Raw genomic sequence first — 15,000 nt, forward strand, 5'->3', positions numbered from 1 at the left:
AGATATTGTGCGAAATTGATATAGTATTTCTAAATTGAATTTTTTTCCTTGTAAGTTTGGATTTTATTCCCTCAAATAATAATTATATATATATCTTTATATATAAAAGAGAGGTTGTGTGCTGTCTGTCTCCTATGATTTAGATTCCTAACTCCTCCCACATTTTGTGATGCAGTTTAACCAAAACCGGGTATCTTATAGTCGTGATCCATATCGAGCCCTTCTGGGTATTAGCGTGTGTCTACGATGAGTCTACGATTTAAAAAAAAATTTACCATCAATTTTTCCCATTTTTTATGCCTTTTTGGCATATATAAGGGAAGTAACTCTCTAAAAATTTATTAAATCTCAGAACGTAAAAAGCTACAGTAACACCCCCCCCCCTTTGTGGTTAGCCATATTGAAATGGCTATTATACTTTACATCTCTAAAAATGCTTATATAGTTATTTCCCTTACAAACCCGAGCAACGCCGGGCGATACTGCTAGTATATATATAGTAGTACAAGCGGTCAAGAAGTGAAAAGAAATTTTTAGCTTATCTATTTTCAGGCATCACTGCTCGATGAATGAATAATAGAGCACATGGGGGTGTCCTTTTAAGTATAAATTGACCGGAAGGGGTTTGAGTTTAGGGGCAGACAAGACGGAAGTACTAAAGAGTTTAAGAAAACAGACTGCGAAATGGCGAAGTTTGATTCAGGAGAGAGTGAAAACTTGAACGGGCAAATTATTGTAGAGGGCGAAGAACAGACAAAGTAATATGGAGAAAGGGAGAAAGAAGGGAGAAATTATCAGCACATAAAAATGAAAGGATATTTTGGGAAGACGATATCAACTGCTTAGCTCACGTTAAGAAATAAGCATATTAGTAAATAGATAATACATTTTTTTTAGTGTTAGAGCGAATGTAGTATTAGTGGCGGCGAATGTAGTACAAGCGGTCAAGAAGTGAAAAGAAATATATATATATATGTATATATATTTATACACACACACACACACACACACACACACACACACACACACACACACACACACACACACACATACAACAGGCTTCTCTCAAGGTTTTGGTCAGCCTGAGGCTATAGTAGACAGAACTTTCTCGGTTGTTGATTTTGAAATTTGTGAGCGAAAATTTGCCTGTAAATGAGTAACTCCTCATTTATGCCTTGATAGCTAGAAATAGGTATCAAATTCCCTCAAATCATATCTTACTTTGTTAATGGTAAGAGTAGAGTAGACTTGTTGGGAAACATAGGTATTTAAAGAGACAGGATGGTTTTGGCTTGAATATCTTTGATCATAAGTCTGCTCAACAAGACCTGACTTGGTGTTGAACAACAATGACAACAATATCGAAGACTCTAGACTGCTATCAACTAACTTCATATATTTTTTTAATGAAGTTCTTCAGTTACTTTCAAAACTGGATTTATCACATAGTTAGACATGACTTGATTGTAAATGAATGGTTTCTAAGGCTGGATGCCCTTCCTAGTGCCAAACATGAAAAATAATTTGGTTTAAAAAAAATTATGATCAAATGACAGAAAATTTCACATTTTTAAGATTACCATTTCAATTGGTTTTGAAATGCAATTTTGAATAAAAAATTTTTTTTTTTTGTATTTCAGTTCAGGGACCGGTACCAAGCAAGTAAAGATATTTTTAGTTGTAAGTAATACCAAACTTTGGCAGATAATTATTTTTATCTCTTAATTTTGATGCTTTAACTTAACCCTTTAACATTCATGTTACTCTGTCAAATGTAATGCTTTATTGTTTTGAATTAATCTTGAATTATCTTGTAGCTTCAAGATTTCAATGATGTTATTTATGTTTAGAATGCTATTGTAGGGTAGGTGTGAGAGGCCAGATCTGGATGGTTTGGACATAAAGCAGGTTGAATATTTGGACCAGATATGTCTGGTTTAAATGCTAAAGGATTTAATAATAATGAAATAATAATAATCTATAGATATGACTTGGCTTAAAGAGTAATTCACTGGATTAAATTATGTAGAGGTGATTCTCTTATCTGGTTATGGGAAAACTCTAACCCATGTGAGCACAAAAAAGTAGACATGGTAGTGGTGGTGGTGGTGGTGGCAATGGTAGCATACTTTTGAAACTACACTTTGCCATTATCATCATCGTTTTAATGTTCACTTTTTCATACTTGCACGGGTTGGACAGAATTTATCAAGATAGATTTTTCTGTGGCTGGATGTCCTCCCGGTTGGCAAACCTTACCTGTTTCCAAGTTAAGTAATATTTCTCCCTAGACAGACATGTTATCAGAGAATATTGGAAATGAAATGACACTGCCTCAATTGCTCTATGTCAAGACAAGGAGAGAGAGAGAGAGAGAGAGAGACGCACGCACGCACGCGAACAAATAAGCATTACATTTGACAGAGTAATCTGAGCACTAAAGGGTTAATAGACACTAGATCACCCAGTTCAATCTCAGACAACCTAACTGTCAGTAAGACATACCATATCATCAAGTTAATTCAGTTTCAGACCATATCCCATTAATCATTTTATCAGAGCTGTTAGGCCATTTTAATGACCATAAGGTTGATAATAATTAGCACTAAACCAACTACAACAGCGCGGAGAGAGGCCTCTTTTAGTATCTGTCTACAGAATCCACTTACAAGGCTTTTGTTGGCCTGGCACTATAGTAGATGACACTTGCCCAAAAATGCCATGCAGTGAGATTGAACTCAAAATTATGTGGTTGGAAAGCGAACTTCTTAATCATACAACCAAGCCTGTGCTTATACAACTAGGCCTGTCCCATAAATATCAGTTGACTTGATGCTCTTCCTAGAAAAATGGTTTCTGTGTAGTTAATAGAAATCAATGTTCTATGAAAATAAGTAAAGGAAAGCTTTTAGTGTACTGATTTGATGGACAAGTTTTGGTTCAAAGTGGTAGTTATTTCTTGAAAAAGCATCAACACCTCAGTTTCTCAGTTTCCCATCCTTAAATCTTGTCTAATTAAAACAAGTAAATATCTGATTAATTCTACAAATCTAGAATTCAGATCCCACCCTAAATTTTGCATTTAATTTATTACACAAAATACACTGTTGTAGTTGGTTTAGTGCTAATTATTATCAACCTTATGGTCATTAAAATGGCCTAACAGCTCTGATAAACTGATTAATGGGCTGTGGTCTGAAACTGAATTAACTTGATGATATGGTATGTCTTACTGACAGTTAGGTTGTCTGAGATTGAACTGGGTGATCTAGTGTCTATTAACCCTTTAGTGCTCAGATTACTCTGTCAAATGTAATGCTTATTTGTTCACATTGTTTTCAATTAAGCATGCATATTACCTTGTTGCTTGGCGATTTTGATGATGTGATTGTTTATTTTTAGAATAACATTGTAGGGTAGGTGTGAGAGGCCAGATTTTGCTGATTTTAACATAGAACAGGTAGAATATTTAGGTTGGATATGGCTGGTTTAAATGTTAAAAGGTTAAAGCTAGATTGATTGGTAGATTATAGTCTGAGATTGAGCAATCTTTGTTAAAGAAACCCAGTGAAAATGAAACTCCTGCTGTGGATTTGAACCTGTGGCCTATGAGCTTGTATTTTAGTTTAGTATCTATTCAGTTATTTCACTCCTTCACACAACATACTATTTAAGTCAATGAAGTGAACTCTGTAGTGGCTTGATCTTTTTGAAATAGCTGTCAAAATTTTCCTCAAAGTATACCCTCCCTTTTTTAAATGGAAGAGCATATTGTTACACTAATGTCTGAGAAGCTGGATGTTAAAGTACCTTTGGTCATAGGTTTGCTCAATCAGTTCTGACCAGGGGCTAAACAACAACCACCACCATAAAACACTACTTGGTAAAGGATGGCAAATCTGGTTTTCTGAATTTTCAAGTCATTTATTAGATACTCCTATGACTTTATTCATGTTGTCCTTTTTACTATTTCCAGACAAATATCGTTTGTAAATGATACCTTTATGTTTTCAAAAACCTTTTTACTCTTCACTAAAACAACTGATTTTCATCTATTTCAGTTCCTATTCTTGGTGCTTCCAATGAGGTCCTACTCACAGAAATTGTTCCCTACATGAAGTTAACTAATGTTACAATGCATTCACCTAGTAAGGAATTCTTTAGTTTTCTGGGATTTAAAAAAAAAATTGTTTATAATTTTCAGTGACTTTCACTATTGTGGGAGTTTAAAATTAGTAATTTAACCTTTTAGCATTCAGATTACTCTGTCAAATTTATTGCTTATTGATTCACATTCCCTCTCTCTCTCTTTTGGAGAGGCACTGAGCAGCTATACGCACACATACACACACACGGCAGTAACTTCCACCTACCGAATTCAATCACAAAGCTCCGGTCGGCTCGGGGCTATAGTGGAAGACACCTACCCAAAGTGCCACGCAGTGGGACTGAATCCGAAACCATGTAGCTAGGAAGCAAGCTCCCTAACCACACAGCCATGAATCATGAATTGTCTTATAGCTTTGAGACTTTGATGATTGCTTATTTTTAGAATGACATTGTGTAGGGTAGGTGTGGTAGGTTGGATCTGGGACCTGATATCGCTGATTTAAATGCTAAAGGGTCAAGTGGAGTAGAGGCTGTTTTAGTATAGATGAAAAAAGACATAGCAAGATAAATGTTTAACAAGAGGAAAATATTTCCTAAATATTTCATATGTGAAGATTTGTCAGGTAGACTAACTAGTGGTTCTCAAACAGGCAATTACCAGCTCCATCAAATACAAGACCCACCCCTCTTTTTAAATGAGATGAAATAGCTTGTATCCATATGATTGTGCTGTCTTTGCCTTTGCATTGGACAAGTTTAAAACTATTTTACTTTTATTACACCTCGCCTAGCCTGATATGGCAGTGTGGTTAAGAAGCTTTCTTTGTAGCCATGTGGTTTCAGTTTCTTTTGGATTGTGCGGCACCTTGGGCAAGTGTCTTCTATTATAGCCCTGTAAGTGAAGTTAGCAGCTGGAAGCACGCACTCTCATATGTATGTATGTATGTGTGTGTGTTGTGTGTGTGTCTTGTTTGGGTTTGTCTGTATCACGGCTTGACAACTGCTGTTAGTTTGTTTACACTCTGTAACTTAGTGGTTTGTCAAAATGGACTGATAGAGTAAGTACTAGGCTTTAAAAACTAAGTGTTGGGGTTGATTTGTTCAACTAAACCCTTCAAGGCAGTACTCCAGCTTGGCTACAGTTCAATGGCTGTAAAAAGTAAAAGATAAAAGATAAAAGATTCATCTGCTCCCTTTTCAGTCCACACTGCCCTTCCCCATCCTTCTGAGGAACACTGAGTTAGACTGCTTTTATTTGGGTGCAGTCTAGAAACTGTGTATGCGGTGGCTGCTCTGTCATCAGTTGCTTTGGTGCAGGGGCAGGGTATAATTGTGCTTTGTGAAAGATGAGCAGTTGTTCAAAGATTAACATTTTTACTTCTGATTCTGAAGAGGAAATGCAGTTTTTGATAGCTGGAGAATACAGGAGTGGTGGGTCTCCTTTATTTGATGGTATTACCTAAATATTTTCTACTGCATGATGTTGCTAGTATGTGTGTCATAAGTTTGTTATTATTGTTTATGACAACAAACAACAGTATGCCACACACACACACACACACATGCAACTATGGTACTCATTGACTTTGCTCATTTATTCAAGTTGCCCTATTTTACTATTTCCAGGACAAATATCATTTGTAAATGACATCTGTACCTTTCCAAAGTTTCACTCAAGGTAAGTTTCCTGAAAATTTCTCTTGCTTTTCACTTTATTACTTTGCTACAGTAATTCTTCTTCATCGCTTTTGTACTTATTTTTCCATGCTGGCATTTTTAGAGGTCCAAACGCCTTTCCTGATGCCAACCATTATAGTTACCCCTTACAACATGCAGAGCTACAATGTACTTATTCTAGAAACCTAATATACATGGATGTTATTTAAGACCTATCATTTTGTTTTCTCTCATAAATTTTCCATCTATGTGTAAACTTAATGGGTCATATGCATGGCTTTGTGGTTAAGAAGTTTGCTTCACAATGATTAAAATATCTGGCAGCTTAAAATGTCTGGTGGGGTAGGATATAGCCTTGTTACCCATATTAGTTAATCAAGTTGTCCATGAGGCAGTCATACTCAATGATTAGTGTAGTAGAATTATAGTCAGCTGCTGCAAAGACAAAGGTGATGCCTTAGACAGAAATAATTACAGAGACATAAAATTGCTGGACCAGGTGATGAAAGTCCCTGAAAGGATCATAATTCAATTAATTAGGAAGAGAGTTAGTGTAGATGAGATGCTGTTCGAACTTATGCCAGGCAGGAGCACGGCCAATGCTATATTCCTGGTTAGGTAACTGCAGGAGAAATACTTAGCTAAAAATAAACCTCTGTATCTGGCTTTTGTCAACATGGAGAAAACCTTTGATAGAGTCCCTCGCTCCCTTATCTAATGGCCAATGCAAAAGCTACGGATAGAAGAGTGGTTGGTGAGAGCAGTGCAAACCATGTACAGGGATGCCACCAGTAAGGTTGGCAATGAGTATAGCAATGAATTCAGTGTGCAGGTAGGAGTCCACCAAGGCTCAGTTCTCAACCCCCTCCTGTTTATATTAGCCCTCAAGGCCTTAACAGAGGAATTTAAGACTGTTTGTCCTTGGGAACTCCTCTGTGCTGATGACCTTGTTCTTATAGCTGAATCATTTCCTAATTCAGTTGTGGAAACAAGATCTGTAATCTAAGGGCTTTAGGATTAATAAGTCCTGGTAAGTAGGAAAACAGACAAATTACAAGTCTCTTCTGGGAGATGGCCCTGCTTGATATGTAAGAAGGATTTTGGTAGAAACTCCATACATTGTACCCAATGCAAGCTTTGGATACATGAAAGGTAAAGGAAGGTAACTCTACAGGGGGGCGTAACACAATGCATGCACTTGTCAATTTGCTGGAGATTGCAAAAAACAAGGTGTACTAACCTAAGAACTGTGTGTGGGGGTGTGATAACTTTTGTTAAACTCTGACTAACCTGTAAAAGAATAAAACATATCTAATGCTGTTATGAAGTAATTTGTGAGCTCAGAACTGTGGTTCAGAGTGTTCTCAAAATCATTCGCTTGCTTCACTTCTGCTTTTCTAACCTATGGTAGCATAGGTTAGATTGATAGTTATTTGAGGCAGTATTCATACTGCCGGATGCTCTTCCTGCTGCCAACCCTTGTTTTTACAAGTAAAAGATGTTTTGTTCCACTACTTTTAGGGCACAGTGTTCTGGATGTAACATTTATTGGGAATGTGAATACAACTCTTGTATTTTTGTTCAGAGAATCTCATGTGAAAATCAAAAACAGCAACTTTCAAGCACATGTATATTCACATGCATATACATGTGTATGTATGAAAGTTGCCATTGCTGCTTCTTGCATGAGACCATCTAAACAAAAACAACAGTCATTGTGTTAAAGAGTAAAAGGGTAAAGACCCTCTTTGGTCATGAATGACCATGGGATTGCACCTACAAAGTTACCCTCTGAGGCACAAGTCTGGGCAAAGTTGTTTATGGAAGACCAGCAGTTGCCCATGCATACCATTTTTCCTTCTCCATGTCACCGACGTTATTCAAAGGAAAGGCAAAGGCCGATACAGCTTGGCACCAGTGACGTCACAACTCATTTCTACAGCTCAGTGAACTGGAGCAATGTCAAATAGTGTTTTGCTCAAGAACACAGCACACAGCCCTGTCCAGGAATCAAACTCACTACCTCATGTTTGTGAGCTTGACGCTCTAACCACTGAGCCATGTGTCTCCATTATGTTAACATTACACAAAAGGTACACACACACACACACACTACATTTGCTTCAGATCTGAGGCCATAGTAGAAGATATTTCTTTCGTATGCTGTATAGTAAGACTGAACCTAGGACCACATAATTGCAAAGCAGACACCTTAACCATTGCAGTCCTGTTTGTGCCTGTACTGAATGTTTCCTTCTGTAATGTTACTCAAGGCCTTATTGTCAAACATGTGCCATTGTGCAATCTCAGAATGACACAACCTATTTAGATATGTGCAAGATAATATAAGGAGAACTACCATGATTGCTCTATCTTTTAGAAACAGCAACTAAGTAGTCAGTCAAGTCTCTTTCAAACCACTCATTTTGAAAAGGGGGAGATGCTAGGTAATACAGTCCTATATATGTAACACCCAAGGAAAAGATAGTCATTACTGGATTGCTATTGATAATATATCTGCTGATGATATATTGAGTATAAGGCAGTGAACTGGCAAAATAATTAGCATGTTGGACAAATCGCTAAACAGCATTTCTTTTGGCTCATTACATTCTGAGTACAAATTCTCCCAAGGTCAACTTTACCTTTCATAAGTAACAGTCAAATACTAGGGGGTCAATGTAATCAGCTTGCTCTCTCCTGTTAAAACTTTTGGCTTTGTGTCAAAATTAGATTATGTTTGCTTCATCCTTGTTAGTGTAACAACATAAATCTTCAGTTATATACCTCTCTTTTGTTTTATGTTCACTGGCAAAAGATCTAAATGCCAAAATGTGTTGTTGGAACTCTTGCAATGATCCTAACCATAATCTGTTAATCATTGGTATCATGCTGTCCTACTTGATTAAGATTTTAGTCCTAAACATTGTCCTGTCTCACAAATATGTTTCAGCATTGTCATCGTTTTAAACTTTTCCTTGTTTGTATGGGTTGGATGCAGTTTGTTGAGGCTGATTTTCTATGGCTGGATGCCAGGCTTGTCACCAACCCACATCTCTTTCCAAGTCAGTTCATGTTTTCCCATGGCAAGAAAATGTTTTCTCAGAAGAATCATATACAAAGCACACTGCTTGCATGATGGTGACACTTGCTTACAATCATGTGTTACCACAACAAAGAGACAGTAACACACACACACACTCTTTCTCTCTCTCTCTCTCTCCTCTCTCTCTCTCTTCATATATATATATATATATATATATATATATATATATATAAATAAATGATGGGCTTCTTCCAGTTTTTGTCTACTAATTCCACACACAAAGCTTTGGTTGGCCTGGGACTGTAGTAGAATACACTTGCTCATGGGGGTTTGAACCCAAAACCATGTGGTAAGAAACGCAGCTGTTCCTGCTCATCATCATCATCATTTAACATCTGTGTTCCATGCTAACATGGGTGGGGCCTACGTTTAAATATACTAAATTTGTTCATTTGTTTGTGTGCTTATCTCAGCCAGCTCAAATGAAAATAGTTATTGCAGTAAGACTACACAAGTATCCACCTGTAATAACTCTTCTTCCATTATTTCATTTGCAAACTTTTCTAGATTTTCAAAAATAATTCTTGTTAGCTTAGGAAACAAAATCTAAAATTGTCAAGAAACATACCCCTGCAAAAATTAACCCTATGTTGGTAGAAAAGAAGTCATCTTTGAATCACACATTCACATACATGGGGTGCTGGAAAATCCCTGGCTTTAAGGGTATTTTGAGAGGCCTGATTGGAGGTCCAACCTTCTGAGTCCTTTTACAGGGCTTAGAAAAGCTGAAGAATTGCTGCAATAAGTGTGTGAACCTGAGAGGGGAATATGCTGAATAAAATCATAATTGGCTGATCTTCCTGTATTTTCTTTTTCCCAAAGCCAAGAACTTTTCAGCACCCCCTCGTACACATTCAGACATATGTACACAACTCCATGTCAGCTTTAATTAAAAAAAGAAATTTAAGAAATTAAATGTGGCTGTGTGGTTAAGAATCTGGCTTCCCAACCATATGGTTTTTTAGTTCAATCCCATCACACGGTACCTCTGGCATGGGTCTTCTTCTATTGCCTCAAGCTGATCAATACCTTGTAAATGAATTTGGTAGACAGAAACTGAAAGAAGCTCGTTGTGTACATATATATATATATATATATATATATATATATATATAAATAATAAATATTAGGGAATAAATCCAAATTTACAGGGAAAAAATCAGATTTAGGATTAAATCCAATTTTATAGTAAAATATTATAAAATATTATTAGAGACAAAACCACTATTTTGCAAAACAAACAAGGAAAGACTTAATCAATACATAAAATTTTAATAAATAGTCAAAAAAACCGCCACTACAATTGTTTCTTGTCTTGATCGACAATCTTCAGGTGGACTTCCAATCTAAAATATCAATATTTTAAAATATAAAAATAATAATTTTAAAATAATTAAAGTATGAATGAAAAAATATAAATATATAATCCATATATAACCTATATATAATCCATATATAATCAATATATAAACAATATATAAACTAAAATAAACCTATCAACAATTAAATATAAAATATAAAACAAAACAAAAAAATAATAATAATATAATAATAAACTATATATACACCCATACACATATACCTAATTATATATAACCATATCTAACTACATACACTAAATCACACACCTATATATATATCCCTATACATACACATAAAAACGTCTAGGCAACTATAAATAAATAAAATAGCTAAATACTTCAACACAATACTTATTCATACTCCCACACACACACACATACAACCCACATTCACGCTCTAGAAAACGGACATCACTTAAAATTATGAACGGAGAAATGGAATAAATGGAATTAAAAATTATATTCACTTGGTAAAACGAACACTACTTAAAAATTATGAATGAAACAATGCAATAAAACAACAGACATCGCAAATAGACACAAATTACTACGAATTCCTTAACAAACCTACCATGATAAACCAAAACTCATAAAAACATATAATGATAAAATCTCCCTTTACTAAACTCTATAACATACCTATATAGCAATCCCCCTAACCTAAACATTCACACACAAATACACACACGTAAACCACACACCCACGACATATACAAATACCCACACCACTTACACATACCTATACATACATATAAACCTCAACATATACTCCAAAAACCCACTCAACCCCACACAGACAAATAAACACAAAAATTATGAATGGATTCTTTTATAAAACTACCATGATAAGCTAAAACTCACAAAACATAAATGATAAAACCTCCCTTTACTAAACACTATAACATACTTATATAGCAATCCCTTTAAACTATACATTCACACACAAATACACACACGTAAACCACACACCCATAACAAATACAAACACCCACCCCACTCACACACACACAAGTACATATAAGCCTCAACAAACAAAATTACTTTACCAAGGAACTTAACATATGTATAAAAAGTATAACCGCTCTGGAAACGAACATCTTTTAAAATAATGAATGGAGAAATGGAATAAATGGAATTAAAAATAATATTCACGTGGCAAAACGAACACCACTCAAAAATTATGAATGAAACAATGTAATAAAACAACCAACATCGAAAATAGACAAATTACCACGAATTCCCTAAAAAAACCATGATAAACCAAAACTCTTAAAAACATATAACGATAAAATCTCCCTTTGCTAAACTCTATAACAAACCTATATAGCAATCCCCCTAACCTAAACATTCACACACAAATACACACACGTAAACCACAGACCCACGACTTATACACATACCTATACTAACTTATAAACCTCAATATACACCAAAAACCCACTCCCTCCCCACACAGACAAATTTACAACTTTAGCACAGTAGCAAGCTGGCAGAATCGTTAGCATTCTGGACAAAGTGCTTGGGGACATTTCTCTTGGCTCTTTACGTTCCGAGTTCAAATGCTGCCGAGATCAAGTTTACCGTTCATTGTTTACCTAAATAACAAACCCATATACACATTCACACACAAACACACACACACGCAAAACACACACACACAACAGATACATATACTCCCTCACATATACATACTCACTAAACTCGATATATACAACAATATTTACACACCCACACTCATACAGATAAATAAATTATACAACTAAAAACTCACACACAATCTCATATACATAAACACTCCTATGAAAAACAACATTAAATACATCGTAATTAACCAGAATATCAAAAATAACAATATGACATAAGGAGAAATAAAATACATACTTACAAGTCAGTTTCAAATTATGAAGTGAAATTAAATTCTTAGCCGTTAAAAAAATCAAACCAAAATTACGTTACCATAGAAATATAACTTATGTAAAAAAAAGAATACGCGCCATGGAAAGTAAACGTCATTTAAAATTATGAATGGAGAAATAGAATAAATGGAACTAAAAACTATATCCACGTGGCAAACCAACACTACTTAAAAAAAAGTTTATTATGAATGGATTCTTTAAAAAACTACCATGATAAATTATTATATACATTTATGAGCTTTAGCTCATCTTAGCAGCTCTAACAAACAACTTGCAGTAACCCAAATCTATTCTCGATGCCTGCCTTACTACTACACTATTCCATTCACAATTCCAAGCAACGCTAGTCCACCACCCGGTTACAATTCCCAACTCCACCCATTCATTCACAATTTCAACGACGTTCGCCTCCACAGCGCTACATATAAGCCTCAACATATACACCGGAGATTCACTTTCACATCCGTGCGGATGGGTGAGAGTATACATTGAGTGTAGTGATGGGGCTCCCATTACTATACACATTTGTACCTGTGTGGTAGTCTCCATGTGTATATTCACGCACGGGTATAAATGCAGGGGGTACACGCGCACGTCATGTGCGTGTACCCCCTCACATGTACATATGCATGCTATTTGGGCTCGATATGTGCAACAATGTAATCGCGCCCGCATACATGCATATGGGCGAGTTGCACAATCAAAATACGCACACGTGTGTGTGTGCGTTCCCTGGTTGTGCAATTCACCCATCTGGGTGTGAGTGGGTGTAAGCGTATTGCTGTGGATGTCGAGCTTGATACGTATGTATATGAGTGTGTATTGGGGGGTTGTACGTATTTATTGTGTGCATGTGCTTCACGCACGTGCGTCCACACACTCATATACATACGTATCAAGCATTTTTCCAGCGTTCCTTCATGCTTTCACAAAGTAGGTCCCAATGCTGGAGTTGACTTTGCTCAAATCTTTGAATGGAGGAGAAGCAGGACTGGTGCGAGGCCTTGCATTCTGATAGTTTGTTTTCCCAAGAAGAAAGGGAAATGTTGTTTCACTTCGGATTGTGTTGTTATTTTTCTTTGAAGTGCAAGAGTGGTCTCGTGTTCATGTGTACCCTTCTCTAGAATTCATGTGATTGTTGTAAATGAGCATCATTGCCATACAAGTGGGGTTATTCATTTCCAGTCTTCCTATCTTGTATAAGAACTGGGAAACAGGTGATGGTTGGCAGCAGGAAGTTGTCCAGCTGTAGAAAATATGTCGCAACATATTCTTACTGATCTATGCATTTGTGGCAAAGCAATAACATTGATGATTTTAAAAGGCTTGCTTTTTTTATACTGAAATTTTTGTTATTTTCAGGTGGTCAAATTTAGAAAGATTAGAAGATGGTGATGTTTCTTGTATGAAGAGTTTATTGAATACTTCAGACTCCAAAGAATCTAGTCTGAGCAACAGCCAGTCATCAGATAACACTGTGACATCAGACACTGAAGAAATTGTTATAGAGGAATTTGACGACTGAGTGGTGTCCCCCAACTTCCTTTCTTTTTTTTTTTTCTGATCATCTTTCATCTCTCTATAATTTAAGAAATACACACATAACTGGGACTGCAAATTATTGCTTTAATAATAATAATAATAATAATAATAATAATAATAAATGAAATGCATCAAAGTAGGTGTGTGTAGATACACACGTATGTTTATACATATATGTATACATACACATACACACACACACATATATAGATATATATATGCATATATATATGCATATATATATATTTATATATACATATATAAATATATATGCATATATATATATATATGCATATATAAATATATATGCATATATAAATATATATGCAAATGCATATAAATATATATATGCATATAAATATATATATGCATATATAAATATATATATGCATATATAAATATATATGCATATAAATATATATGCATATAAATATATTATGCATATAAATATATATATGCATATATAAATATATATATGCATATATAAATATATATATGCATATATAAATATATATATGCATATATAAATATATATATGCATATATAAATATATATATGCATATAAATATATATATGCATATATAAATATATATATGCATATAAATATATATATGCATATATAAATATATATATGCATATATAAATATATATGCATATATATAAATATGCATATATATTCATATATATGCATATATATAAATATATATAAATATATATAAATATATATGCATATATAGAGATATATGTATATAAATATATATGTGTATATAAATATATATGTGTATATATATATATATATGCATAGATATGGATATATATGTATAGACATAAATATATGCATAGATATGGATATATATGTATAGACATAAATATATGCATAGATATGGATATATATGTATAGACATAAATATATGCATAGATATGGATATATATGTATAGACATAAATATATGCATAGATATGGATATATATGTATAGACATAAATATATGCATAGATATGGATATATATGTATAGACATAAATATATGCATAGATATGGATATATAGGTATAGACATAAATATATGCATAGATATGGATATATAGGTATAGACATAAATATATGCATAGATATGGATATATAGGTATAGACATAAATATATGCATAGATATGGATATATAGGTATAGACATAAATATATGCATAGATATGGATATACACACACACACACACACACACACACACACACACACACACACACACACATATAGTTAGATATAGATATACATAATGCTGCTACACCAGTTTCT

The 15,000-nt window shown here is 34.5% G+C and overlaps 1 protein-coding gene across 3 annotated transcripts in view; it reads left to right on the plus strand.

Moving 5' to 3' along the window:
* Positions 1 to 13,771, plus strand: part of LOC115214227 (cell cycle checkpoint protein RAD17-like) — a 52,524-nt gene extending 38,753 nt beyond the window's left edge. For 2 of the 3 annotated variants that reach the window (XM_029783345.2, XM_036504704.1), the window contains exons 15-18: positions 1,641 to 1,680; positions 4,062 to 4,148; positions 5,737 to 5,788; positions 13,533 to 13,770. In XM_029783345.2, the coding sequence (XP_029639205.1) occupies positions 1,641 to 1,680; positions 4,062 to 4,148; positions 5,737 to 5,788; positions 13,533 to 13,695 (342 nt within the window). In that variant the 3' untranslated portion in view covers positions 13,696 to 13,770. Of the gene's footprint in view, positions 1 to 1,640; positions 1,681 to 4,061; positions 4,149 to 5,736; positions 5,789 to 13,532 lie in introns of all 3 variants that reach the window. The other variant, XM_036504703.1, reaches the window with a different exon arrangement.
* The last annotated feature ends 1,229 nt before the right edge of the window (positions 13,772 to 15,000 follow it).

The sequence above is a fragment of the Octopus sinensis genome, linkage group LG7 (genome assembly GCF_006345805.1).
Source record: "Octopus sinensis linkage group LG7, ASM634580v1, whole genome shotgun sequence".
Lineage (NCBI taxonomy): Eukaryota > Metazoa > Mollusca > Cephalopoda > Octopoda > Octopodidae > Octopus > Octopus sinensis.